Below are 26,428 nucleotides of genomic sequence, written 5' to 3' on the forward strand. Positions count from 1 at the left end.
AGAAAGAGTAATATTTTTAGCCAGACCACACCGATAAGCACAGTGACACTTGCATGTCTGTGGCTTTGTGTACCTTCAGATTTTGGTCCGCAGCAGTTCTGTGCTGGTAATGAGATGAGTGGCTCCACACTGATTCAGCCCATAAGCTACAGCATCTTCACCCAGAGTTGCATACAGCGTTACCACTGCACACACACACACATACAATTGTGCTCATAAGTTAAGATAATCTTTGCAGGATCTGCAAGGATTGTATATATAGTTTAATTATAAAAAGAACTAAATTAAATGTTCAGTATGTAATATTGACAAAATATTGTAAAAGAAAAAGTAAGAAAAAACATTCAGGTTTTACTTTTATACAAGAGTTATACAAGTTATTACTATGTAACATTTATTTTAGGCAAAATGTTGCCAGTTGCTTTGCCTGTTTTTGTACCGTAACAAAAATAGATTATAAAATTATCTATTTTATTAGGATCTGGAAACAAATAAGGTTACATCTATGAGAAGACAGATGTTTAGAGGACATTATGGACATAGGCTTCAGGGCTTATGCCTCCTATAATTACAGTGTTTGTTTATGTCTTTGTTTTAATTTTCATTCTTGTCGTTCACCATGAAAAGTGACTATGTATGACTATGTGTTATGTTAATTCCAGAGTGAATTCTGAATGAATTGTTCAGTTATTGACTGAATATCTCACTCATTAAGACATTTCCTACACCCACTGCGTTTAGTGATGTAACTGGGACAGAACACATTTTTATGACTGTATGATTTAGATTTAAACGTGTTTAGAGTTGAAGTAAAGTGTGATTGTATTACATGGGAAGTTGCGTCTGAAGCAGGCCTGTGCTGTGATCATCCATTCTATCCGTGTCTCACAAAAGATGGCAATGGTATTACGTGGTTGCAGTTCCAAAGCTGCCAGACCACTACCAAAAGATTCCACTGCTTGATCGGTCTCTTCATAGGTCATCCAGCTGTAGTCCCCCCAGGACCAACTACAAACAAAAACACATACGTTTCTGTATCAACTGTCACTATTATTTCTCACTATTTTCAACTGATTGAACTGAAACCGAATCAAATCAGTGAATTCATTTACCTTCTTAAAGATCTTCCCATTGGGTTGTTTTTCTTCTTCTTCACTAAGGACCTCTCTGGTGCCCAGACAGGGTGCCTTACTAAATTTCTTCACAGCATGTACAAAAAGTTTGTCCAGCGTGTCCACATCTTCAAAGTCCTGTGTAACGAGAGCATCTGCGCTTTCTACCGCCCGATATGGCCCTTCTGGACGTCCACTTTATACTCCTTGCTCTCTCACACTGCGGCAACATGACCTGCACACAGACCAACATATTTCCATATGAATCAACTGTGCTGAAAGAGTGACAACACATGGTCAAAAACTTCAATCCTCTCTTTGTATCGTACACCCAGAACTAGACTGAAACCACTCTTGGACGCTTAGAACAAGACACAGAAAAACAGGCATCCAATACACATGACTGATAGTATGTGGTCATTAAATGTGGATAGCAGAAGGGAGAAAGAGGAAGAGTAAGAAAGATTTAGATGTGCGTGTGATTTAAAGGCTTATTAAGGAACTAACGTTACTTCACCACAAACCTACCACTAACGTTAAAGAAACCCTGAAGAAACATCAAGAAACCCCGTGTTTGTGGTCAACTAAAGGCAGGGAACCAACAGACTAAATCATGTTTATTCTGTGCAACACACACATCCCCACAAGCAAAGACATAAGATCAAACTGAAGTGGATGTGTAGCCAGGCCCGTATCCAGCTATGAGGCCACCGAGATCCAGACATGGTAAATTTTTCATGTTCAAAAATAAAATTTGTTCTACAAATGACTCTATCAAAAACAGTAGTATTTAACTCTAGTACACAGATCTGTAGAACAAGTAGGTCACAGAATGAAATGAAATAGCACTGAAAAAAGGCCTGGGAAAAAAAAACACCAACACCAGTTTCAGAAGCATCAGTTGCACAATCTGCTGGCTGCAAAAAACAGATCATATCAACATACACAGACACACATGCTGCTCCAGCTTAAGTAACAGCAGCACTATCCGGTTAGGCTGCTGTTTCCTAACTGATGACATCACAGTTCGGCGGGATTTGAACAGCAAGTTCAGGAAGTCAGATGACCCACTTAAACATTTGGAAAAACTATTCAACTGTCAAACAAACACACATCCTGTATATCGTGATATTAATGGCAGGTATATTGTGTATATCTGGCATGATATGTAGCCCTCATGCATATCATGCAATAAATGAGCTGAAAGGGAAAGTAAAGACTTGGAACATTGTTACAAATGCATATTTCAAATAAATGTTGTTCTTTTAAACTTTCTATTAAACTGGGGGAAAAAAAGCACTGTTTCCACAAAAAAAATATTGAGCAGCACAGAAATTTTTGAATATTTACAATGAGATGTTTTTTTAAAAAGCAAATCAGTAATATTAGAAAGATTTATGAAGGATCATGTGACAAGACTGGAGTAATGGCTGCTGAAAATTCAGTTTTGAATCACAGGAATAAATAACATTTTAAAATATATTAAAGTAGAAAACAGTCAGACCACTGTAGTGTATATATATATATATATATATAGGTATAACAACAGGATTTTGCCTGTTAGCATTAATTTGCATTATTAACATAAACTAACAACGAACAAGTCTATAGCATATCAGAATGTTCATTTTAACAGTTACTCATTAAAATCAAAAGTTGCTTGTTTACATTGGTTACTGCACTGTGAACTAACATGAAGAGCTATATTTTCAACATTAATAAACTGTAACAAATGCAGTATATATATATATATATATATATATGTTAGTTCATATTACACACTATATTTATGAAAGGACCTATTAAGGTTTATAAATCAAAAGTAAATAAAAAACTTTTATAAAATGTATTATTATTAAACATAATACCTTATATTACTTTTGAACTGATTAAAAAAGGGTTAAAGTAAAAAATATATATATAATGCATTTTAATATATGACCATTTAGACCAATCTGGGGAAAAAAAAAAAACTTCCATCAAACGCTTAAAAAGAAGTATAATCACATTGATCCACTTATTCAGATATATTCTCACACACTGAAAATCTTTATCTACATTAATTTCTATAATTGTTTACATTAGTGTAAACACATCTCTCAACACTCCACTTCAGAAACATCGTCTGCAGACTAACAGTAGAACGTTACTGTAAACAACCAAAAAACAAAGCCATCATCATTCAGTCAAATTTGAAACCTGAGGCAAAATACTTTTAAAGTGCACGGGAAGCTGAAATCTTACCATCAAATAAACACTGTGCACAGCAGTTCTTCTTTTCCTTTCTCAGACAGACGGCCAACTGCAACAGGAGGTTTGGACTTCCCTTTTCTCACTCTCTCTATCTGTCCCCGTCTCAGGCTCTCAGGCTCTCTTAGCTGATTGGATGTCTTTTGTAAAGTCATAGTTCTGGTGAACCTCCTTTAGAGCCCTCTCGCTGGCCTCAGCCAATCAGAAGACAGTTCTGAGCAGGAAGTTCTGAGGTAACTTCAGAGTTTTTAGAGGGAATATTAGGAGTCTTGACAAACAGTTGTTCCATTACCTCACTTGCACAATCAGACACGTCAGAGCTAAGCACTTTCTCATAGTTTAAAGAACACATAGTCCTATTAGTCAAACACCCACTCGGCTGATGCACATTTACTGGTAGGGGAAAGAAACTCTAAGAAAATGTGAGAAACCACGTAAGACTAGCTGTGGGTCATTGGTCATGAATCACACAGTTGCCAACCTGTAACAGGTCTGACCTGGAAATGTGCGGTAGATGTAGCTGTTCATTCACTCTGACCACATAAATACATCACTGACTGATCTTCTGATGTAGCCCTCTCCATGCTTACCACAAGCTTTAGCTCGGTAAAGGACCGTTTCTTTTCTATCAGGACATCTAATCGCATCCTCACGGCTGGTTTTCTTTCCACGCAAACAGTTGGGACTACTAATTTTAGACAAACTGTCCATAGAGAGCCACAGTACTGATTCTATATACAGTCTTTCAAAGAAATTCAGGCTAAACAGAAAAGGATGGGTTTCCTCTTTCAGCCTTGATTTCTCACAAGGTATATTTGTTACATTAATGGAGTTTTTCTATGAAACTGTTGACGTTTTCTCGCTCGCTGGAGGGTTTAGGCATGTTACTTTGTATGGTTGCTTTGAGACAATCACTACTGTTAAAAGTCCTAAATAAATAAAGCTGAATTGAATGGAGAGAATAATGCATGTTAAGAATAAATGATCAAATTACAGAAGGGAGCAGAATAGAAAGCCCTTGTGAAAGGACGCAGGTCAGGTTGTACTCGGCCAGATCTGCTCTACTGATTCAGAGCGGGTCTGCTTCAGTAACTCAAGAAGGAAAAAAAAAAAGTCTGACCTGACCTGAAAGTATGGAAACGTCTGAACATGTAAATGATTATTTCTTTTATGAATGTAATAAGGACAAACAGGGCAATTTGGACTAAAAATAAAAATAAGATAAAGGTAAGTCACAAACTGGCAGGACAAGTGAATGTTATAAAGCATGACTTAAGACAACTGGATCATATACAGTAGAAAGAGAAATTAATAAGCATTCTATTTTTATTTTCTTTTTATTGGTACACTTCTTTTACAGACCCACTACTGAAGGGCAGCACATACAGATTTAAAAGACAAAATGAGCACATATGCTATTTGCTAAAAAGAAAAAATATTTTAAACAAACTGCTGAAATACAGTTCTATAACAAGACAATTATTTAACATATTTCTCCATGAATTTCTTATGGAATTCAGAGCGCAGGGTGTCATTAATGAAGCGTTTCTCTCTACGCGATTCATCCACTCCTTTAGCGCAGTTTTTAAACACGACATCATCGTCCCACCTGCCAAAAACAGAACGTAAAATTGGGTTTGAATGTTGTCAATAGCATATTACTGAGCTCTCTGTTTTACAAATTTGCAATTCAAAGACAAAGCAATTTTTCTACCATTCAGGGAGAAAAAAAACAAAAAAGCACCAGCCAATATTATTTTTTTATTACCATTATTGAATTCTAAGAATCTTTTGGACCAAAATGACATTTACAGCTGCTGATGTTGTTGGTCTCAAGAGTAAATAATATATAAAAGCTATAGAAGTAGCAAACAAAGCAAAAAGATATTAAAAAGGAAAAAATAATTTTGTAAGCCAATGCATTTCATACTATAACTACCTAGAACAATGATGTACTATTCTTTCTAACAGCATACTTCTATTAATGTCAATATATGATGATAATTATCACACAATGTAACATTAAAGTGAGTGAAATGTTTATTATCAGATGGGCCATACTTTAATTTAAACTGAGTGTTTCCATCATTTTGCATTAAAGCACATGGATGTCCAGAGTTCTTTTAAATGCTTTGCTTTAATTCTTCAAAGGGATAGTTCACTAAAAAATGAAAATTACTCTGATTTCCCGCTGGAACTCCACTTTCAGGTGCATACAACAGTTAATGGAAGCTAGAGATTATGGTTTATAAACTTTTAAATATGGATATTTTTCTTACACAAACACATAGCTGCACTTCAGAAGGCATCTTTTAACCCCTTGAGCCATGTGGAGTACTTTTAATAGTGTATGGACACAGTTTTTTGGCCTTTAAAACCCCATCCACTGCCATTATAAAGCTCGAAAGAGCCAGGATGTTTTTTTTTTTTTATACAACTCTGATTGTATATGTCTGAAAGAAGAATATTCATATTCACCTAGGATGGCTTGAGGGTGAGTAAATCATGGGGTCATTTTCATTTTTGGGTGAACCATGCAACTTAAAGTAACTTATGAAAGAAGACAGAAAACCATATAATCTTGTGTTACTTATTTTAGCACCATTAAATTACCTTCTCTTCACACTGAATGCATTCTGGCTCTGTGTTTTTAGTTGTTGTTGCTGCTGCTGCTGCTGCTGCTGGCCAGCCAGATTGAGCAGTGGATTCCCGCTCAGAATGTTCTCCATACGTATCCTCTCCTCCTCTGCTTTCTGTTCCCTTTCTTATATAAACACACACAAAAAAAAAAAAAAAACAGCAATGACTTACGTCAGTAAGATATCAAGCCCAAGTAAGGAATAAATGCAGAATCAGGCATTTTGAAGAGCTTTATTTTGCGATAATGATCAAGGGGATCAATGTGGTAAATGGTCAGTGAGGTTTACCTTCCTCTCTTGCTCCTCAGCTCGCTCCTTTTTGATCTTCTCCAGTTCAGCCAGCAGGGCGGCAGTGTCATCATCACTGTCAGAGCCGGAGTCAGAATCATCTTCATCCTAAAACACACACAGACACATTCTTCAAACTGCCGTCAAAATCAACCTGCATGCCTAAGCATCTATAAGACAGTGTATGTACATCAGTGAGGGGATCATCCGCATCCAGGTTGGCAGCAGGAATCTGATCCAGACGTGGGCGCTTGGAGGAGGAGGATGAAGATGATGAGGAAGTTGTGTGCTCTAAAAGAAACGAAGTCACTGTCAATGAACATCTTGATATCAAGTCAAAAAACTAGGGCTGTGCAAAAAATCGAATACGATTTTCATGCGCATCTCATCAGTAAAGACGCTCCTGTAATTAGTAGTATATCTCCAGCACGTGCGTTCAGATCAGGTTTGCCAGGTTTTCACAACAAATCCTGCCCAGTTGCTTCTCAAAACTAGTCCAAAACTAGCCCAATCGCGTTTTCAGGAGGTTCCCCGATAAAAATTGCATCCCGGGGTTAAAATGTACGTTTTTTGGCAGGGTTCCCTTGGTAATATTCACATTTTAGGGGCTAAATATCACGTTCTTGGTATTGGGGTGGCTACTCGCTTCAACCCGCGAACATGAAAAACAACCACAGACTTGGCAACACTGGTTGGCATTTACTACACAGAGCCGTAATTCACCGACAGTCTACACAAAATCGATTTTAAAATCGCAGGCGATTCTTTGTCGATTCTGAAAGCGATTTTGTGTAGCTTGTCGGGGGACTACGGCTCTGTGTAGTAAATGCCGCTCCACCTGAACCAGTGTTGCCAAGTCTGCGGTTGTTTTTCATGTCCGCGGGTTGAAGTGACCCCAATACCAATAACGTGATATTTAGCCCCTAAAATTAGAATTTTACCAAGGCAACCCTGCCAAAAAACGTATATTTTAACCCCGGGATGCAATTTTTATCGGGGAACCTCCTGGAAACGCGATTGGGCTAGTTTTGGACTAATTTTGAGAAGCAACTGGGCAGGATTTGTTGTGAAAACCTGGCAACCCTGATCTGAACGCACGTGCTGAAGATATACTACTAATTACAGGAGCGTCTTTACTGATGAGATGCGCATGAAAATCGTATTCGATTTTTTGCACAGCTCTACAAAAAACATTCACATAAAACATGCTTCCTCACCTCTTGCTCCTCTGTCTCTGCTCTTAACAGCAACTCTCTCTCTCTCCTCCAGCTCACGTCTGAAATCACGAGCTCTCACTTCTTCTGGAGCATCCTGAGTGGGCTGCCTGCAGGGACACACATGTATCAGGATAAGTTTTAGCTTAAAGGGATAGTTGTTTAACCAAAAATTTTAATTCTGTCATTAATTACTCACTCATGTCGTTCCAAACCCGTAAGACCTTCATTTATCTTAACACAAATTAAGATATTTTTGATGAAATCTGAGAGCTCTCAGACCCTGCACAGACAGCATGACAACAGAAATGTTCCCAGGTCCAGAAAGCAAGGACATCGGTAAAAAAGTCCATGTGGCATCAGTGGTTCAACCGTTATTTTACAAAGCTATGAGAATGCATTGTTTACATGAAGCGAAAGCAAGTGCATATGTCATGACACTCTCCACAACTGCAGCGTGCTACTTCAGACAGGATGAAGAGGAGTCAAATTGTTGAATAAAGTCTTTATTTTTGTTTTCTTTGCACACAAAAAGTATTCTCATAGCTTAGTAAAATTATGGTTGAACCACTGATGTCACATGGACTATTTAACCGATGCTATTTACTCTCAGATTTCACCAAAACATCTTCATTTGTGATCCGAAGATGAAAGCAGGTCTTATGGGTTTGGAACAACATAAGGGTGAGTAATTAATGACAATTTTCATTTTTGGGTAAACTATCCCTTTAAGACTTTAGCACACAAACTGTTTTCATCACTTTAAAGTTCCCAAATGATCCAATTTGAATGTTATTTTCAATGTGATGACCAAAATACTGCAGTGAACAAACACTTACGAAAAAAAAGAAAAATACATCAAATCACTAGATGCCAGCAGAGGATAACTTATTGGCTTATTAGTCATCCATTTATACTTTTTCCTTTATATTTTGAAATTATAAAATCTCTATTATAAAATATCAAATCGTCAAGAAATCAGAGTTTTTCAGAGTTTCACTCTTTTTTGTGTTAGAAGTAAAAAATGTCACAAAGTGCATTGGAAAAACAAACTTTTCTTTAATTTGCGACTAAATCACACACAATCACTTGTTGGTTGATTTCATATTAGACTATAGGAGAGTAATGGCACATTTAATAAGAGTACAATATATATCTTTTCTACATAAAAATTTGACTTTGCATGTTACTGTTGTTAATAAAATATACTTAAACCATAGTAAACTATATATATATATATATTTGTCATATCTCTCTGAAATTTAAAGAATACTGCACATTGTAATCTCCGCGAGTTGAGTCTATTTATTATCAAAGCACTTGTCAGTAATACAGTTAAAATGGGGAAAATCTGTGAACAATTGCATTGTGGGCTGATTTAAGGTGTGCCCCTAAATTTTCTGCTTATGCTCCTTAAAACCTTCAGTCAGGGGCTACAGTGCTCCTAGTAAAAACAGTTAGTCTGGAGCCCTGCCTAAAAGTATGCAAACTTGTTGTGACCCAAATTTTTGAGCTACTTCTTTAAATGCATAGGTATTATACAAATTCTGTCCTAATAACTGATTGATTTGCAAAGAGATTTTGTAAATAACAGCAGCTTGACCTGTATTTGATCTTGGTGTGTCCTGGCAGGTCTCTGCTGGAGTACTGTTTAGACAGAGCACTCAGATCACCCTCTCCTTTGCCCCGTCCTCCTCTTGCGGGCTCAAACGTTGGCCTTGCTGCTGTGGTCATCTTCGGTTACCTGAAACGAATGCGTTGTAAAACACACACAAAAGCCTCATATGTCTGATATAGCAGAGGTTTAAGGATATTTCACCTGTTATGAAGATTTCACATGAATACATGACACGTTTGTAATACTCAAATCTATTTAGACAGAGTACTGTTGTTCTTTTTTTTTTCTTACAGTAAAACAAGACTTTTATCTGTTTGGTTATTGAATGTCTTTGTTCATCTTCATTTTGGCATTAGATGGTTTACGTGGAAATTAAAAATAATGTTTGTAATCCTCAATTTATCAACTGATATGCATTGAATGCTATTTAAAAAAAGGATAAATGCATTTTATCTTTTTTTGTTACTAGTAAGTGTAAAATTCTTCATAAGTAGTCCGAGTGATTTCAATTTTGATTTCAAAAATCAATTTCCTTTTAATTGTTTAGTCTAACAATTCTCTAAAAACAAAGAAGGTGGGAATATTGTAATGAATGTGACAGGAAATGTCTGTAATTTTGTCTGCTTGTATTGTTATGTTTTCAATAATAACATGCTTGCTTTAGGTTCCTTTATTTTAAACTCACCTGCAGCAGGACGATATGAATCCAACTCTATACTCCCAAACGTATCAACGAGACCACGCGAATTCAAAGCACTAACACCGAAAAACTAAATAAATTAAGTTAGTTTTTATTACTTTTGTGCTAACGTTACCAGAGCCGCTGTTGTTGCTCCACACTGATATCCCATCAACCACCGCGACACGCATATCCAGTCACGTGTGTGGGGGGTTTACGGTGGCGGCAGAGGGACAAACATTGCCACGAAACCAAATACGCCCGAATACGCCGCGGTCTACAAGATACCTCTGACATGAAAGCGACAATAAAATGCAGTTTCAGTTATATTATCTAAATAACAGCGCCTTAATCACCACAATAATACATATAAATTACAAAGTTGTGTAAATGAAGAATCAAAGATCAACGATATTGATATTCCTGTTGCGCAGGCCAGTGCAAGTCCTAGCGGCTTGAATGCAAATGTTTCCTTTTAACGATGCTATTGCAGAATACGCCCATGAGGCGACCCGCTGTATGTTTACATTAAAACAAAATAAAAAGAAAGAAACCACAAATGGTCAGCATGGGCTTTAATCAGCATTTTTATTCAGGCTTCATAGTTTAAATTTAAATCAAAAATTTAATATATAGTTTTTTTTTTAACCAAAAGCAGGAAAAACATACCTGCCTCTCCCTCCACTGCGGTAATGAATCAGTGCAAAGACTTGAAAATACTGTCCAATATATATATATATATATATATATATATATATATATATATATATATATATATATATATATATATATATATATATATATATATATATTTTTGTGACTAAATTGGTCCTTAGACTTCCAATAACTCATAAAATGAGTGAAATTGAAAATTGATCTAAACTAAATGCAAGAGTATTTTTGAAAAAAGGCATTTAAAAAAACAAATGAAAATGCAAAGCTATAATAACTTTACACACTTCCCAACAACTTTCAGTACATCAATAAGAACAGACACAAACTGAGGTTTTACTAGCTTTAATATTCCTGAAACGTCCGTGTTTTCAGAAAAAAAAAAAAAGTACAAAAGTGTCTAACAGTAAAAATATGAGAATGCATGGGAGTGTTGGGGGGGGGGGGGGGGGGGGGCATAAGAGAGCCCTCACTCACTAAAACAGCAGTGTCTCATACAGGCCTGCAAAACTCATCTCCGAAATATCACTAATACAAAGCCATAACAATTAATCAGTTAATATACAAAACCACACAGTTGACCAGGCAGTAAGACATGCATTAATACAGTCTTTCCATGAGTGAGAGAGAAAGAGAGAGCAAAAGAGAAGAGAGCAAGATGAATTTAGCGTCTATAAAAACTAACATTTCCATACATTTGTTGACAGCTCTTCTGCTTCCATTCAATCGGTTTTCAGAAGTTCTGAGACGTTTTGCATATGAGATCTGAGGCTGGGTTCAGCCAGGGCTCCTGTAATGGCTCTGTACAGTTGTCTGTTTTGTAAATACATGTGATTACTAAAACCGCTGAGAACAGCCCAAGAAAATAAAACCATTATAATAATAAATTGAGATTTTTTGCATATGTGACATCATCAGAATAATAAAACACAACACACAGATAATCTGTGAGCAATGGAGGGTGAAGCTTCCTCACAGTAATGACACATCGGGGCAAGGGGTCATTGTTATGGCATGAGGTCATTGCTATGGTAACAGCAGTGAACTGCTGCTGCGGTCAAACTTCTTGCCTTTCGAGAGTGCAGCAACTTGTTTCATCAATTCTCTGTTCTTCGTCTGAGAGACAAACAAACAAAAACACAGCTGGTCAAAAATTTGAACACTACAGTTTAAAAGTTGCTAAATACTGCAAGGATGCATTAAATTGATCAAGGTTGAACTGATACATTTCAAACAAAGGCTAACTTTCTATTCATCAAAGAACCGAAAAGTATTACAAACGCCCACAAACATATTAAACACTGCAGAATAGCCATTTATAAAATGTTTCTTAAGCATCAAATCATCATATTAGAATGATTTCTTAAGGAGGAGGTGATACTGAAGGCTAAAGTAATGATGCTGAAAATTCAGCTCTGCCATCACAGGAATAAACTACATGTTAAAATATATTCAAATAGAAAACTGTTATTTAAAATAGTAATATCATTTCACACTATTAGTAATTGTATGGTATTTTTGATAAAATGCAGCCTTGGTGAGCACAGGAGACTTCCTTCAAAAACTAATCTTACCAACCCCAAACTTAAAGGGATAGTTCACACAAAAAAATTATAATTCTGTCATTAATTACTCACCCTTGTGTTGTTCCAAACCTGTAAGACCTTCGTACACTTTGAAACACAAATTAAGATATTTTTAATGAAATCCGAAAGCTTTCTGACCCTCTGTGAACATAAAAATTATTCTCGTAGCTTCATTAAATTATAATTGAACCACTGATGTCTCATGGACTATTTTACTGATGTCTTTACTACGTTTCTGGGTCTGGCAACACAGTTGTGGTGCTGTCTATGAAGGGTCAGAGCTCTCAGATTTTATCTAAAATATCTTAATTTGTTTCCCAAAGATGAATGGAGGTCGGAACGACATGAGGGTGAGTAATTAATGACCCTATAACTAAGAATTATAAAGTAAAAAAAATATTGTTTATTTGTTCTTGTTTTCACTTAAAATTATGAAATATTATGATGTGTGATGAATAGTGTACTGTGTAAGTGACCTGTTGTTGCTCCATGGCCTCTTTGTGCGCTTTCTCCATGTTGTTCATCTTCACCCGCATATTTGACTCCTGATACTGAAAGTCTGCCTTCAGCTCCGTCAGCTGAAACAGTAAACAAACTTATGAAATTATCTTTTCAGAATTTTCAAGAACAGAAGTCATTTTTCCAAAGTGTGCTGTGATGTCATCTATGGCAATGAACCAGTTTCCCTTGTGTTTCATGACCAAACAAACCAACACAGAAACATTTCTAAACAAATGAACGACTATAAAAAGCCTATAGAGCAGGGCTCCAGAATACCTATTTTTACTAGGAGCACTTTAGCCTAATTTTTATGTAGAAAAGATATATATTGTACTCTTATTAAATGTATCATTACTCTCCTATAGTCTTATATAAAATCGACCAACAACTTCACCAACAAGTAATTGTGTATGATTTAATCACAAATTGAAGAAAAGCTTTTTTTTTTTCAAAGCACTCTGTGACTTTTTTTTACTTCATAGACAAAAAAGAGTGAAGCTCTGAAAAAGAGTGTATTTGAGTTTTGGGTGTTTTTTTTTTCACTTCAATATATTTTAATGTCACACCTTATTTAAAATAAAACAAAGCAAAGAACAAGACAATGTGTCTTATCATTTATCATCACTTTGTTGATGTAATGCTATGTTATGTACGACAAGCTGTTTCTTCTTCGGCTTTTGTCGTGGTACTGCGGATTACAAGCAACATGCCCGTGTCTCTCATTATCACCATATGCTGCATATGCTCTTCTGTATAATCCACGCCACAAGGATGTGCTGTTTTCTTTCAAATCAAAGTTAAATACATGTAAAAACAGTGCATCCTTGTGGCGCAGATGATAGAGAAGAGCATACGGTGATATGGAGAGACACAGAGGAGACTGTTGACAAAGGAATTGTTGAATAAAGTCATTATTTTTGTTTTCTTCGCTTACAAAAAGTGTTCCCGTCGCTTCATATAACCCAGATTGCACATTTGATGGCAGATGTAGTATTCTGACGAGAACTTTCATACCTTTTATGGACCTTGACACTGTTATATATTTGGCAGTCTATAGGACAGTCACAAGCCTCCCGGTTTTCATCCAAAATATCTTAAATTGTGTTCCGAAGACAAACGAAGCTTTTACGGGTTTGGAACGACATGGAGGTAAGTGATTAATGACAAAATTTTCATTTTGGGGTGGAGTATCCCTTTAAGGCTTTGGGACTACAGCAAACCACAGTCAGAGCCATTATCCAGATATGGAGAAAACTTGGCTACAGTGGTGAACCTTCCCAGGAGTGGCCGGCCTACCAAAATTACTCCAAGAGCGCAATGATGACTCATCCAGGAAGTCATAAAAGAACACAGAACAACATCTAAAGAACTGGAGGCCTTTTGGGCAAATATTCTGTGGACTGAAGAGACAAAAGTTGAACTTTTTGAAAGGTGTGTGTCCCGTTACATCTGGTGTAAAACCAACACACCATTTCATAAAAAGAACATCATACCATTACCAACAGTCAAACATGGTGGTGGTAGTGTGATGGTCTGGGGCTGCTTTCCAGCTTTAGAATCAGGGCCCATATTCACAAAACATCTTTAAGGCTAAAAGTAGCTCATAACTCGCCGATTTCTGAGAAAATCTTAAAAATAATGGGCGTCAGTCCTAAATTTAGGACTCTTAAAATTTTGTTCTATGAGTATTTCACAAAGCGTTTAGCGCTAAAATTAGCTCCTAAATCTGTGAAATGTTAAGAGTAGTGAAGAGGACTCCTAAATCACTAAGACCAAATCTGAACTATCCTAAAATGGCTGTTGCCAGCAATCTACCTCGGAATATAAACATTTTTGACGATAATGAGCTTTTAAAAAGGTATCGGCTTTGGTTTGGATTTTATCTCAACTCCAAATGTTTGATAATATCCTTAATATATAGCTGTTCTCGCGTCCAGTTTAGTTTTCTTTTATGTTTGCATGTCTTACTATCAGCCATGATTATTCTGCTAATTAAAAGGCTGTTTATATGCATGTTACCAAAATTGTATTAGTTGCAGAAAAAAAAATCCACATGAAGTGGCAAAATCACGCAGTCTGTGACAGACAAAACCTTAATGGCTGGTCTATGTGGTATAGTACATTGGGCAGGACATCCATATGCTCACTTAACATTGATTGACCTTAAATATGGCTTATCATCTGAGATATGTATGTAGTAGCAACTTTACATGGCAGCTCAACCTAATGTTAGCCTAGAGAAAAGTGTGCATGTTTGTGCGGAGTGTGGAAGCTGAACAGTAGCGCACTTGGGCTACTGCAGGACAGATGGAAGTGCCGCTGCAATCATTTGCTCTTAAAATACTTCGTCATTTTTGGTCATACAGTTAAGAGTAATGCATCCTTTGTATCTGTAAAGACTATGTTTATTAGTGTGCACTCAAGAATAGCAACAAAATTTTGCGCTTTTGTAAAATAATTAAAGCAAACATGATGCGCTTTCTGCCGTCTCGGACTCTGTGAACTTGAGCATGTCACTTCGAAGCTCCATGGATGCTCGCCTTATTACAGAAATGAAAAATATAGCTATAGAGAGTGAAACTTTTAAATAAACCAATTCAAATAGAAAACAAATAATCTCACATTATGTAATCCATATGAAACATGCATACAGGTGCTGCGGAGATAAGTCAGTATCCCCAACTTAATCTCTTAAACCGAAAACAGAAAGCACTAGAGTAACAATAAATTACGTTACAATAAATTAAAACATTAATGCAATGTACTTGCTGTTTTTCCCTAACAAATTCATAATTATCATATTTGCCGGTGCACTGTGGCAAGCCTTTTTTGTGTGCGCTTGAGCGCTTATTAGGCTATGTAGGCAATTAAAGGCTCATTATTATGATTTATATGGTTAATAAAAGTGTGACTATTAGTCGACTAATGCTTAAAATGAATGACTAGGCTACTAGTTGACCAGAAAAATCTTTAGTCAAGGGAAGCCCTAATGCATATTGACTAATTGTTTACGAGAAGCATACATATAAGAGGCTCACAATTAGCTGAATATATAGCCTACTTGTTTAATTAGTGACACTTAGCCTGCATTTTAATATCTTTATTTGAATGTGGCAATTAACGTTTTTATTTTAAAACCTTTATTTGAATATGGCAACATAATACTGCACTCTACAATATTTCAATGAATAAATCTCTGACAGAGACTATCAGCCAATCACTGTGTGCATAGTTAGTAAGTATGCTGACATCATCCATAGCAACGATCCACAGCAATATCTGTGTTAAACTTATACTTAGCCTCCAACTCACACACTGGCAAGTAAAATCTGAGAATTTAGCTAATATTAGACATCATTTTGTCGCCCAGAGTATGAGTGATTGATTTCCTCGCAATGTAGAGGGTTGCAAAATAACATTCAAATTGGAACATTTAGGAGCTTTAAAGTGCTGAAAACAGTTGTGTGAAATGCTTGTAATCATTGAAATTTGCTTGCATTTCTCTCTCAAAAGGTTCTACAAACCCTGAAATGAATAATGTAATAACATTTGACTATTTCTGCTACAACACCATAGTTATAGACAGCGTTACTACTTCTGGTTTTCTACATCAGCGCTGTCTGATCTGTTTATAACAGAGATTTCTATGCAGAATTTGAATGCTTCTCAGTAAATCTTGCAGCAACCTTTATTCATTCTGTGGCGAATTCAAACGCTTCTCACTGGATGTCACAGCACTGCAGTAACAGTGTCGCAGAATCAACTTTGGTTCCCTAATAAAGCTGTTCTGAGGTTGGACCAGTTTGTTTGCGTCACTGCCCGTGCTGAGCAGCTCAAATGAGTAGTGGGATTATATTATGCTTTTGTTTTGTTTGCCGTTTTATGTTTCTCATATGCTACAGAAATGGCAACGAGAGTTGAACCCATTTACTCGCACCGGCAGAAAAATGGTCGCAGTCTGGAGCCCTGCTCTAGACAATTTTTCTCTATTTTATTTTAAAAATCATGACATCTTTCGCTTCATGAGTTGGAATTTGTACTGAAATGGCCTCACTGCATAGAAAGCTTAACTGAAACTGGAATACACCACATTTGCACAACAAATGCAAATTCACATCAATGAAATCTTTATCTTTACTTATAGACTTCTAGTAACAGCTCAAACATTTGAGCATAATTATCACCTCCGGCAGCAAATGGACTGTAATGTGGGCGGCTGGCTGATCAGACAACAGGAGGGTGCTCAGAGATACAAGTCTATTTGAATATGTTAATGAACACTTATGCACCCATCAATCTCTATGTACTATTTCCTGGCATCTGATTTCAGAGTTTTTCCCTTTATGAAAATATGAGGACTGTTTGAGTCACATGATTCTGATTCCGTGAGTCATGCTTGTAGCCCAACAGAGCTGTAGCTACAAAATGGGAACATTTCATGTGCATGCTGCACCAAAGCCAGGAAGTAACATCTGAAGTTACCTTCCTGTCTTTCTCAAGGATGGTCTGGTCTCTCTGCTGGAGCATGCGCTTCAATGACATCACTTCCTCTTTCAGCTGACTAATCAAGATAAAGTTATCCGTGCCTCCAGAATCCATTGACTGAGTGATTGAACTGCTGGAAGGAAAAAAAAAAAATGTTTAACATTTTAGGAGAGAATGTGACAGCCTGCCTGGAAGGCCAGAGACAGACAGATAGAGACGATTACAGTGAGAAGTAATTACCTGTCTCCATTGGATGGCTTTGTCTCTAGTTTGGGTTTTTTCTTTGGCGTTTCCTTCTGAATGCTGCACAAGAGAAGAGAATTAGAGTCAATACACTTCAACACAATCTCACAGCATGCAAAATAACACACTGATCATCCTAAATATTAAACTGTAGTCGAATACAAACTGCATGCCTCCAGTATCTATGTAAAAAAGATGCATCTCACCTCTGCTTCCACAGTCCCTGATCCTGCTCTGGACTTAAAGTACCACTTATTCTGTAACACACATACACAGGACAGCATTTTTGTAAGGATTTTCAATAAAACAAGTTTGTGTTCTTGTGACTGGATGCTGATGCACGGTGATGCTTGTTTGAATGTGTATTATATTATTATTATTATTATATTGCTTACTTGTGATGCGAACTTCCATGTCTGTGGTGCTGCTGATGATGATGGTGTCTCTGATGTTCCTTCTCACTGAGGGAAGAGGAGTTAGAGTGGGAAGAGCCAAGGCCTTTCCGCTGCTCTTTCGTTTTCTGTAGAACACGACGATATGACAGTGTGCAGAGCCAACACAAGAGCTTCCCATCCACCTGGAGAAAAATAGAATTGACATATGACATATAAGTGTGGTCAGTCTTATTTTAGTCCACCACACACTGCTGATAATAAATGTGTAAAGCTGCCTGATCAGTTATTGGTGGGAGTAGTGGGCTTTAATAATTCAGCTCTGTGTTGTGCTTGTGCCTAACCCAACAGCAGTTTTGTGCAACTTGTCCAGTAATTAAAGACAGACATGATTGAGCGCTTGATGCTGAACAGAGATCTATAAGCTCATGCTTTCAATGTGCTGAAATCTGGAAACAGTGACTGTCCAATCTGTCAGAGCGGAGTGAATCACATCACACACATGCAGCGTGGGAGAACACAGGCAGTGTGTGTGGATGAGTAATAAGAACGTGCATGTGCGACTGGTCACCTTTCTCCTTCCCTCCTCCTTCCTGTCGAAGGCACACTGCTGCTTGCACTGTTCACAGGTCTGTGGAGGGCCGTACTTCTTCTCAGAGTTGGTGCAGCGCTGACATTTGGTCCCAATGAAAGCAGCAATAATGTTACAGTACTGACATGTGGAAGTCGTGGTAAGTGCTACTTAAAGCACTTAAAGTCATCGATGGGTTGTGAGTTCGAGTCTCGGGCCGGCAGGAATTGTGGGTGGGGGGAGTGCATGTACAGTTCTCTCTCCACCTTCAATACCATGACTTAGGTGTCCTTGAGCAAGGCATCGAACCCCCAACTGCTCCCCGGGCGCCGCAGCTTAAAAAATGGCTGCCCACTGCTCCGGGTGTGTGTTCACAGTGTGTGTGTGTGTTCACTGCTCTGTGTGTGTGCACTTTGGATGGGTTAAATGCAGAGCATGAATTCTGAGTATGGGTCACCATACTTGGCTGAATGTCACTTCACTTTCACTTTCACTTTCACATGGCTTTGGCTAAGGAAATAAAAAAAGAGAAAAAGATGTGTTAGTGCACACATCTGCGGGATTTCCAGTTATTTAAACATATACACTATCAAGTGAACTTACCGTCCCAAACTGTTTGACATTCTGTGCGCATTTCTTACAGATAGTGTTGGTTTTGCTGAAAGAAAATTTTTTGTTTTTCATTAGCACAGAAATGGAGAAAGAATTATTTTCCCAGCATGGTTGTGTGACTGTCTTACCTCTCCTGCTGAAACTCTGACCTGCAGTAGGTGCATTTCACTATAGGGTGTGCGATCCGACACTCCTGCAAGGCAAAACCAATCAATGGTACGCTATAAACTTTAAATGTGCTTTAAGATTCCTCACACCCGGTGTTTAGATGTGTTCTAATAATTTGCTGTACACGGAACAAGTATTTTCACCAGCTAAAAATGGTTTTAAGTCATTTTTTCTATCTTTTGCTGTTGTGTGTCAGTAGAAAATATCAGTTTACATTTCCAAACGTTCATTTTTCCATTAATTGTAATAATCCAGTGAGTTTTTTTGTCTGACAACAGCCAGAACTCCACACAGATATCTGATTTCATCATCATGCAGTCTGTCTGGAATGACATGAAGAAACAGAGCAAACTGAGAAGAACTAAGGCATCGTCTTCAAGATGCTTCAAGAGACCTACCTGCAAAGCTACCTAGTGCACCTAGGGCAAAAGCCGCTTTAAACACAAAGGACGATCACACCAAATGTTGATTTCATTTAGTTAATTGAAAATGAAAAACTATTTTTGACAGCATCCTCATCTTACAGCATTTTTACCTAAAACTTTTAACAGTACTGTAGCTTGTTCTCTTGAAGCATCTTGTAGACGATGCCACAGTTCTTCTCAGTTTGTTCTGTTTCTTCATGTCATTCCAGAAAAACTGGATGATGATGATCAGATCAGATATCTGTGTGGAGCTCTGGCTGTTGTCAGACAAAAATCTCACTGGATTATTACAAGTAATGGCTAATTTCCTACTGATACACTAAAGCAAAAGATAGAAATAAATCCGTTTTTAGCAGGTGAAAATACCAATACTAGGCCACCACTGTATGTAGATGTATATAAACAGGTCGCAAAGAATCCAACAAGACCAGTGCAGTTTAGTACAATTATAATTTCATGTATGACTGGAGGGCTGTATCGTAAAGACAGCAGTGGTGTTTTAGCTTTAACATAATGTTTCTGCTGTTCACATTTGACGCTTACACAGCTCTCTGAGTCTGTCCTTACACAGGACTCATGTAAACAGTGCGTGTGTGCGCGCTCTCACCTTGCAGAGCTGCTGTCCCTGCGACAACTCCTCGAACGGGAACCGCTGGTTACACTTGGTGCAGGCGTATAGGGCCGATGTGGCCATCCCCAATCCCACAAACACACACTTACCGCTACTGATAAAATATAAATACACTTAACGCGCAGACGACCTTTAACACAAACGTTAAGGTGAGACCTGAGCAGATTCAATCCCAATTAAAACTGCACTTAATCCCGATAAATAAAACGGATCCAACCATCTAAGACTGCTCTGCGAACACTATTATAAAAAACATTTGTGGCTTAAACTCATGATTATAAACTACATATAAGCTGATATATCGCTATACGTGAAAAGAATGACTAAAAACCTGATTTCATTTCTCGGTTTTTCGGCTCCTGGTGAGAATTTTTGCTTTTTTCTCCTTTCGACGCACGAACCGGATGCGGCCTGTGACTACAAAGGAAAGACTCAAGAGCCAATCAGATGCCAGCGCCGATGGGCGGGAACAACGGGTTTGAAAAATCAGCACCAATCAAAGAGCTCATCCCGCCTTATTAAAAAACTACGTATTGTTTTCTGTGACGTGTTTGTGAAGTAAGGATCTCACCCTTTCTTGTCCATTCTAGTGAAACTGGCAACAGTACGACTGTACCGGGCTCCATTTTGGCTCAGACCGGAAATCTGAATTTTCTTAAACTAAACACAAAAGGTGACAGAGCGGTATAGAACCTAGTTGTGACCTAGAAATATTTGAGTGATTCTATAATTAATTCGAATTACAGTGGTGATATTTACGGAATATTTAATGTGACAACTAGTGATTTCCAGCAGCATAATCTCTTAAATTACTTAAAGCTGTAGATAGCACTGAAGATGAACAAGAAAAAAATAAAAAAGAATTTCCGCAGGCTTATGTCAGATTCCAATAAATACCAACAAAAATAGTTAGATAACACAATTATACACCTTTTTCATTAAAAAAAAAATCATAAGTATTACGTTCTTGCCTAGTTAAATGTACTCTGCTCATTGTGCATTTAGTATTGATTTTATTGGCTCTTACATGAACCAGATACATCCAAACAATTTGTTAGAAGAGCCCATCATGTAATACTTAAACTAAACATGGAATATGTTATTTTATTATTTTTATTATTATTTTTATTTTCCTTATTATTTTCCTTCCTTAATTTTTCAAATTTGACATTTGACAGTAAATAAGCATATAAAACCATACGTTTTAATTAAGATTTTCATCTAAATGTCGAATTTAGCTCAACATTTTGATCGCAGGATTTATTTATTTATTTGTTATTATTATTATTATTATTTTTTTGTAAATGACACAAAAAAGGATTTAAATCACTATATAAACAGTGTATTTATATAGTAGCCGTATTGCTAAAATAATTGTATCAGTTATAGTTAGTGCGTCACTCAAGGCAAAATCAACGCGTTCTGCAGCAGCGCACTCTCTTCTGTGCGCCTGATAAAAAATATGGCGGATCAGTCGGTGGGTAATGGAGAGACGGTTGTTTTCTATGTGGTCTTGGTGGGGGTTTAAATGAAATTTGTTCTGTCTGTGTTGGTCGATGTCATTTGTAATCGCGTTATGTCCTCATAGGTTGACATTACTGAGGGCTGTCGACTTCCCGTGCTGCGAAAAAATCAAGAAAATGAAGACGAATGGCGTAAGTATCCAATAGCATCAGCCTGACAGCTGCGTATGTACACAATAACACTAGCAGCTCCTCTGCCTTAATGTCAGTGCTCGTGTATACAAAAACAGCTACATGCGAATAGCAGTATACTGATATATATATATATCTATATACGTAGATATTTACGAATTTAACGGTTTGCTTGTAATTAGTAATTTCTAATTTCGTCCCTTCATAGCTTTGGCTGAAATTCTCAGTGTTAAAGACATCTCTGGAAAAAATCTCTACTATGTCCACTATATTGACTGTGAGTATTAATTATTAGCTTTGGTCACTTACCTCTTTTTTTTGCCTTCAGAGTGTGAATGATTCCATATTGAGCTTTTAATTTCAAAGCACAAACTTTGCTAAATTTGTTGGTTTTTTTGTAAGTCAATAAGCGCCTGGATGAATGGGTCACTCCAGACCGACTGGATATTAAGAAGCTCCAGTTTCCCAAGAAGGAGGCAAAGACTCCTATGAAGAATGGGCTGCCTGGGTCTCGCCCGAGCTCCCCAGAGAGAGACGTGGTAAGAGAATCTGTTCTGTAATCTGTGGCTATAGACGTAGAAACAACACTGGCCCACGTCAGTGGCAGAAATATACAGTATATATATATCATACACAGCTGTTTTCAGATTTGCATGCTGTTCCGTCCGTTTATCATCTCTCACTTTCTGTTCAAATTTAGAAGAAGAGTCTAGATCTCCATGTTCAGTCTGCTTCAGCTCCTTCAAGAGGCAAAACCCTCCCCACACTGGTACAGAAGACCCCTGCCCGCTCTTTTTTGCCAATCAATCTGTACAGGAGAGTTTTTTAAAGACTAATTTGAATAAGCTCATTATCCACTTTTCAAAGTGTGAGGGATGCAGTTTTTGCCTCATCTCGATTTAAACTGCAGTTAGAACCTTTTATGTGACATGTTAATTAAAGATATTTATTGCACAATAATGTAAACATTGCATAAAAGGAATGACATAAGATTAAATCTTTGAAAGATGCCAAGTTACTAAGATCCAAAATACTAGATACATTTTTATTATTTACTACACGGGGAACTGAAAAAAGATGTTTTGTTACTCCTTAAGCAAATCTATTCATTTTCTGTATGTTAAAGCTCAGCCAGACCCCATCAATAAGAACATTCTCATTACTCACTAGTCTTTATTTGTTTTCATGAGGTAAGTGGCAGAAGTTCACTCATGGTTTTGTTGTCAGGTATGATGACTTTTAGTACATTTTAAAGAATGTTGCAGAGAAAAAAAGCAGCTGTTGTTTCTGCTTGATCTTACAGAAAAGGAAAGCAGAGTCAGTATCTTTGGCAACACAAGTGACCACAGCGACTCCAGTGCCTTCACTTCCTGGTTCTGCAGAAGCGAGTCAGGCCTCTGTGTATCCAGCAATGAGAGATTCCTCTTTCAGCATTAAATCCAGAGACGAGCATGAACCACTCACCTCTCTCACCACAGTAAGAAATCACCGTATCTGAAACAATTCAAAAATTGTTTGTCTCTTAAAAATTATTGAATTTAAATGTTAGGTATAACAAAGTTTTTAAAATATTGTTTTAAAAATCAAGCCTTTCTTTATCGCCTCTGCTTCTTCCTCCTGGAAGAATGGCACATCATCCATCCAGCGTCATCTCATTCCTCCTCAGCCTGGGAGAAAAAGAAAAAGTTGTGGAGGGACAGATGAGGTATGTCCTGCAGCTAAAAATGCTCATTCCCCCAAAAAATTTTCCCTCAATTTTTTTTACATTATTTATCAAGATGGTGCTGAAAAAAAAAAAGTAATTCAGCATCTGTTAAAAGTAGGATTGTGATGTTTTAGGGCACTTCTTTTCTGTATATTTTATGATGGTACTTTAATTTAACAGTAGTACTATTGTTATAGGTGAAATACTGTGTTATAAAAGTTCTGTACAGTTATATTAACCAACACTGACTACTGGTAAGAGCTGAGTGAGAACTGGGTTCCAACCAAAACCAAATCATTAAAACGTTTTCCACTGAGATTTTGCTTTCTGCTCTTCTATGGCTTACCTTCCTCCATTCAAATTTCCCAAAGCTTTGCAACCCCTTGTGTCTTTCTAGATGGTAAAGATGTTCCAGAATAACAGCCCTCGCTGCTCCACCGTCTATTTGCTGCCAGGAGAGGTCCGGCTCATTTACTTCCCATTGCTTTTGCTTTGGTTTGAGTATCTTGTCAGAATGGAGGCTTAGGGTCGTGAAAGAATCCGATTCTAAACAGAATGGATTCTCTAAATTAAGTAGTAGAATCCATTGCACTGAATACATAAATATATATTTTTGTAAAGAAATCAGGTAAACTTGACATGAAAAAAAAAAAAAACTGTTTATATGAATCCCATTTTTTTAAATATGAAGCACAGTCACTGTCTTCACGTATTGATGTTTCATACTATTCTCCCTGACTCTGCTTTCTGGTTTCAGGACTCTCAGGACAGTTCAGATGGAATCCCATCTGCCCCGCGCATGACTGGTAGCTTGGTGTCCGACCGCAGTCATGATGACATTGTGACACGAATGAAGAACATAGACTGTATTGAGCTGGGCCGGCACAGACTGAAGCCTTGGTACTTCTCTCCATACCCACAGGAGCTCACCTCTCTGCCCATTCTCTACCTCTGTGAATTCTGTCTCAAATACCTCAAGAGCCTCAAATGTCTCCAAAGACACTTGGTAAGAGTAGTTGAATAACTGTAGGGTTAAGGTGTGCAGTCACATAAGTGAAATTTTGCAGACATTTTTCACTGTCAATGGTGTAGCCATGCATAAAGTACACCACACACTGAAGTCACATTTAAACCGAGCAGCTTTCTGTTGGACAGTGCGGTGAATTTGCATAACCAGCTTGAACACCAGTGAAGTCTGCTTGGGGCGCATTTCTACCCTCATGTAAAACTCTTGGATTGCACAGATTCCCATTGAAATTTTGCAGTGGGAAATGTGACCACATCTTTGAATAGCTGTTATAGTTACACATATTTTGTATTTAATTGTATTACATTTAATATAACTATTACTCCTTCTGTAACTTTTACAGACAAAATGCAACCTGCGGCATCCACCAGGAAATGAGATATACCGCAAAGGAACCATCTCCTTTTTTGAAATAGATGGCAGAAAAAACAAGGTGTGTAATGAGAGGCAGATGACAAAATTAGAGTTTGTATTAGTGCTTTAACACCAATAACTCTAGAATGATGTTGTTAAATTGGCTAAACGTAATCAAGAATATTTAAATGTTGCTGTTTGGACATTTTTCCTTTAATAGGATCCAGTGCACATGTTGTACTGCATGTACTATACATCTTTTGTGGTCTCTTAAAGGTCTTTTAAATCTATTTTAAATCTTCTCTTTCACTGCACAGGCATATTCCCAAAATTTGTGTTTGTTGGCCAAATGCTTCCTGGACCATAAGACCCTGTACTACGACACAGATCCTTTCCTCTTCTATGTTATGACGGAGTATGACTCAAAGGGTTTCCATATAGTTGGCTACTTCTCAAAGGTATATTTTATCTCTGCTGGCATCTGTTTTTATGTTTTTTAATCCTTCAAAAATTGCTTGTGCTGTATTTAAAATGAACAGCTCTTGGCTTCAAGGCCACTGCATTAAATGTCTTTTTCCTTGTTCATTAAAGGAGAAGGAATCAACAGAAGACTATAATGTGGCCTGTATCCTGACCTTGCCACCTTATCAGAGACGAGGCTATGGCAAACTACTAATAGAGTTCAGTGAGTAATTTTATAGTTTTCATGACTAATCAAATTGCATTAGTCAAACAGCATTTTTGCTCAATAATTATTTATGCCTCAAAAGTTATTTAATGTAATAAGCCCTGAATGTTGTGGGCCTTGCTTAAAAAATACATCTTATCTCCGGTTATGAGCTCTCAAAGGTGGAAGGAAAGACCGGCACCCCAGAGAAACCTCTATCTGATTTGGGCCTGCTCTCGTACCGTTCATACTGGTCCCAGACCATTCTGGAGATACTCATGGACCTCAAATCAGAGAATGGCGAGCGGCCACAGATCACCATCAAGTATGTGCCCACTGGTTGTACTGTACTAAGGAAATACTTTATAGGCACAGTTTTCTAGCATTGCTCTTGCTTTTGATGTTCTTAGTGAAATTAGCGAGATCACAAGTGTCAAGAAAGAGGATGTGATATCAACTCTTCAATACCTCAACCTCATCAATTATTACAAGGTAAAAATAACACTTTGAATGAACACTTCTCAATTGGAATTATTTTGGGGTAGAAAAATCAGAAATTAGTCATTAGTCAGATATGCTCTTCTCCATTGCAGGGTCAATATATCCTGACCTTGTCTGAGGACATAGTGGAAGGTCACGAGCGTGCCATGGAGAAACGCCACCTTCGCATTGATCCCAAATGCTTGCATTTCACTCCTAAAGACTGGAGCAAGAGGGGCAAGTGGTGAGGTATAAAGGAGGGCCGCTAGCTCACAGACACAGACAGGAATTAAAACCAACATAAATACTGTAAATGGTCTTGTATTTATGCACTTTTATGCCGTTTATATAAAACACAAAATATTGAGCCACCTCAAAAATTTTAATAAATGTGTAAAAAAACAGTCTCTTTATACTGTTTGGGATTATAAACACGTTTTCTTAGTCACTAAAG

General features: G+C 37.4%; 3 protein-coding genes and 1 pseudogene across 10 annotated transcripts; 1 reads left to right on the forward strand and 3 right to left on the reverse strand.

The window, feature by feature from the left end:
* LOC109069985 overlaps positions 1 to 1,344 on the reverse strand; it is an 11,688-nt pseudogene extending 10,344 nt beyond the window's left edge.
* A 3,339-nt stretch (positions 1,345 to 4,683) lies between these two features.
* Positions 4,684 to 10,028, reverse strand: LOC109045273 (protein CWC15 homolog). Its single transcript, XM_042723770.1, has 7 exons — positions 9,807 to 10,028; positions 9,107 to 9,247; positions 7,507 to 7,613; positions 6,480 to 6,580; positions 6,290 to 6,397; positions 5,976 to 6,127; positions 4,684 to 4,971 (listed from the first exon to the last, which is right to left on the reverse strand). Exons 2-7 carry the CDS (start codon positions 9,235 to 9,237, stop codon positions 4,842 to 4,844), a joined length of 729 nt encoding a protein of 242 aa, XP_042579704.1. The 5' UTR covers positions 9,238 to 9,247; positions 9,807 to 10,028; the 3' UTR covers positions 4,684 to 4,841.
* Positions 10,029 to 10,801: 773 nt separating this feature from the next.
* LOC109090431 (protein FAM76B) lies at positions 10,802 to 20,516 on the reverse strand. Of its 2 annotated transcripts, none has more exons than XM_042723769.1 (11): positions 20,063 to 20,516; positions 18,991 to 19,055; positions 18,854 to 18,908; positions 18,753 to 18,760; positions 18,251 to 18,398; positions 17,683 to 17,864; positions 17,494 to 17,544; positions 17,285 to 17,347; positions 17,042 to 17,174; positions 12,535 to 12,636; positions 10,802 to 11,588 (listed from the first exon to the last, which is right to left on the reverse strand). In XM_042723769.1, exons 1-11 carry the CDS (start codon positions 20,147 to 20,149, stop codon positions 11,499 to 11,501), a joined length of 984 nt encoding a protein of 327 aa, XP_042579703.1. In that variant the 5' UTR covers positions 20,150 to 20,516; the 3' UTR covers positions 10,802 to 11,498. The 2 variants fall into 2 exon arrangements, with proteins under 2 accessions (XP_042579703.1, XP_042579702.1); XM_042723768.1 differs by having other exon boundaries at positions 17,042 to 17,177; positions 20,063 to 20,514.
* Positions 20,517 to 21,469: 953 nt separating this feature from the next.
* LOC109090430 (histone acetyltransferase KAT5-like) lies at positions 21,470 to 26,288 on the forward strand. 7 transcript variants are annotated; one of them, XM_019104241.2, is made up of 15 exons: positions 21,470 to 21,563; positions 21,675 to 21,741; positions 21,950 to 22,018; positions 22,144 to 22,280; positions 22,442 to 22,510; positions 23,045 to 23,218; positions 23,330 to 23,446; positions 23,844 to 23,906; positions 24,204 to 24,452; positions 24,817 to 24,906; positions 25,145 to 25,285; positions 25,419 to 25,512; positions 25,660 to 25,819; positions 25,905 to 25,986; positions 26,088 to 26,288. In XM_019104241.2, the coding sequence occupies exons 1-15, from the start codon at positions 21,549 to 21,551 to the stop codon at positions 26,220 to 26,222; spliced, it is 1,662 nt and encodes a 553-aa protein (XP_018959786.1). In that variant the 5' UTR covers positions 21,470 to 21,548; the 3' UTR covers positions 26,223 to 26,288. The 7 variants fall into 7 exon arrangements, with proteins under 7 accessions (XP_018959786.1, XP_042579700.1, XP_042579696.1 ...); XM_042723766.1 differs by having other exon boundaries at positions 21,472 to 21,563; positions 23,366 to 23,446; XM_042723762.1 differs by having other exon boundaries at positions 21,548 to 21,602.
* The last annotated feature ends 140 nt before the right edge of the window (positions 26,289 to 26,428 follow it).

This window comes from Cyprinus carpio, chromosome B5, assembly GCF_018340385.1.
Source record: "Cyprinus carpio isolate SPL01 chromosome B5, ASM1834038v1, whole genome shotgun sequence".
Taxonomy (NCBI): domain Eukaryota; kingdom Metazoa; phylum Chordata; class Actinopteri; order Cypriniformes; family Cyprinidae; genus Cyprinus; species Cyprinus carpio.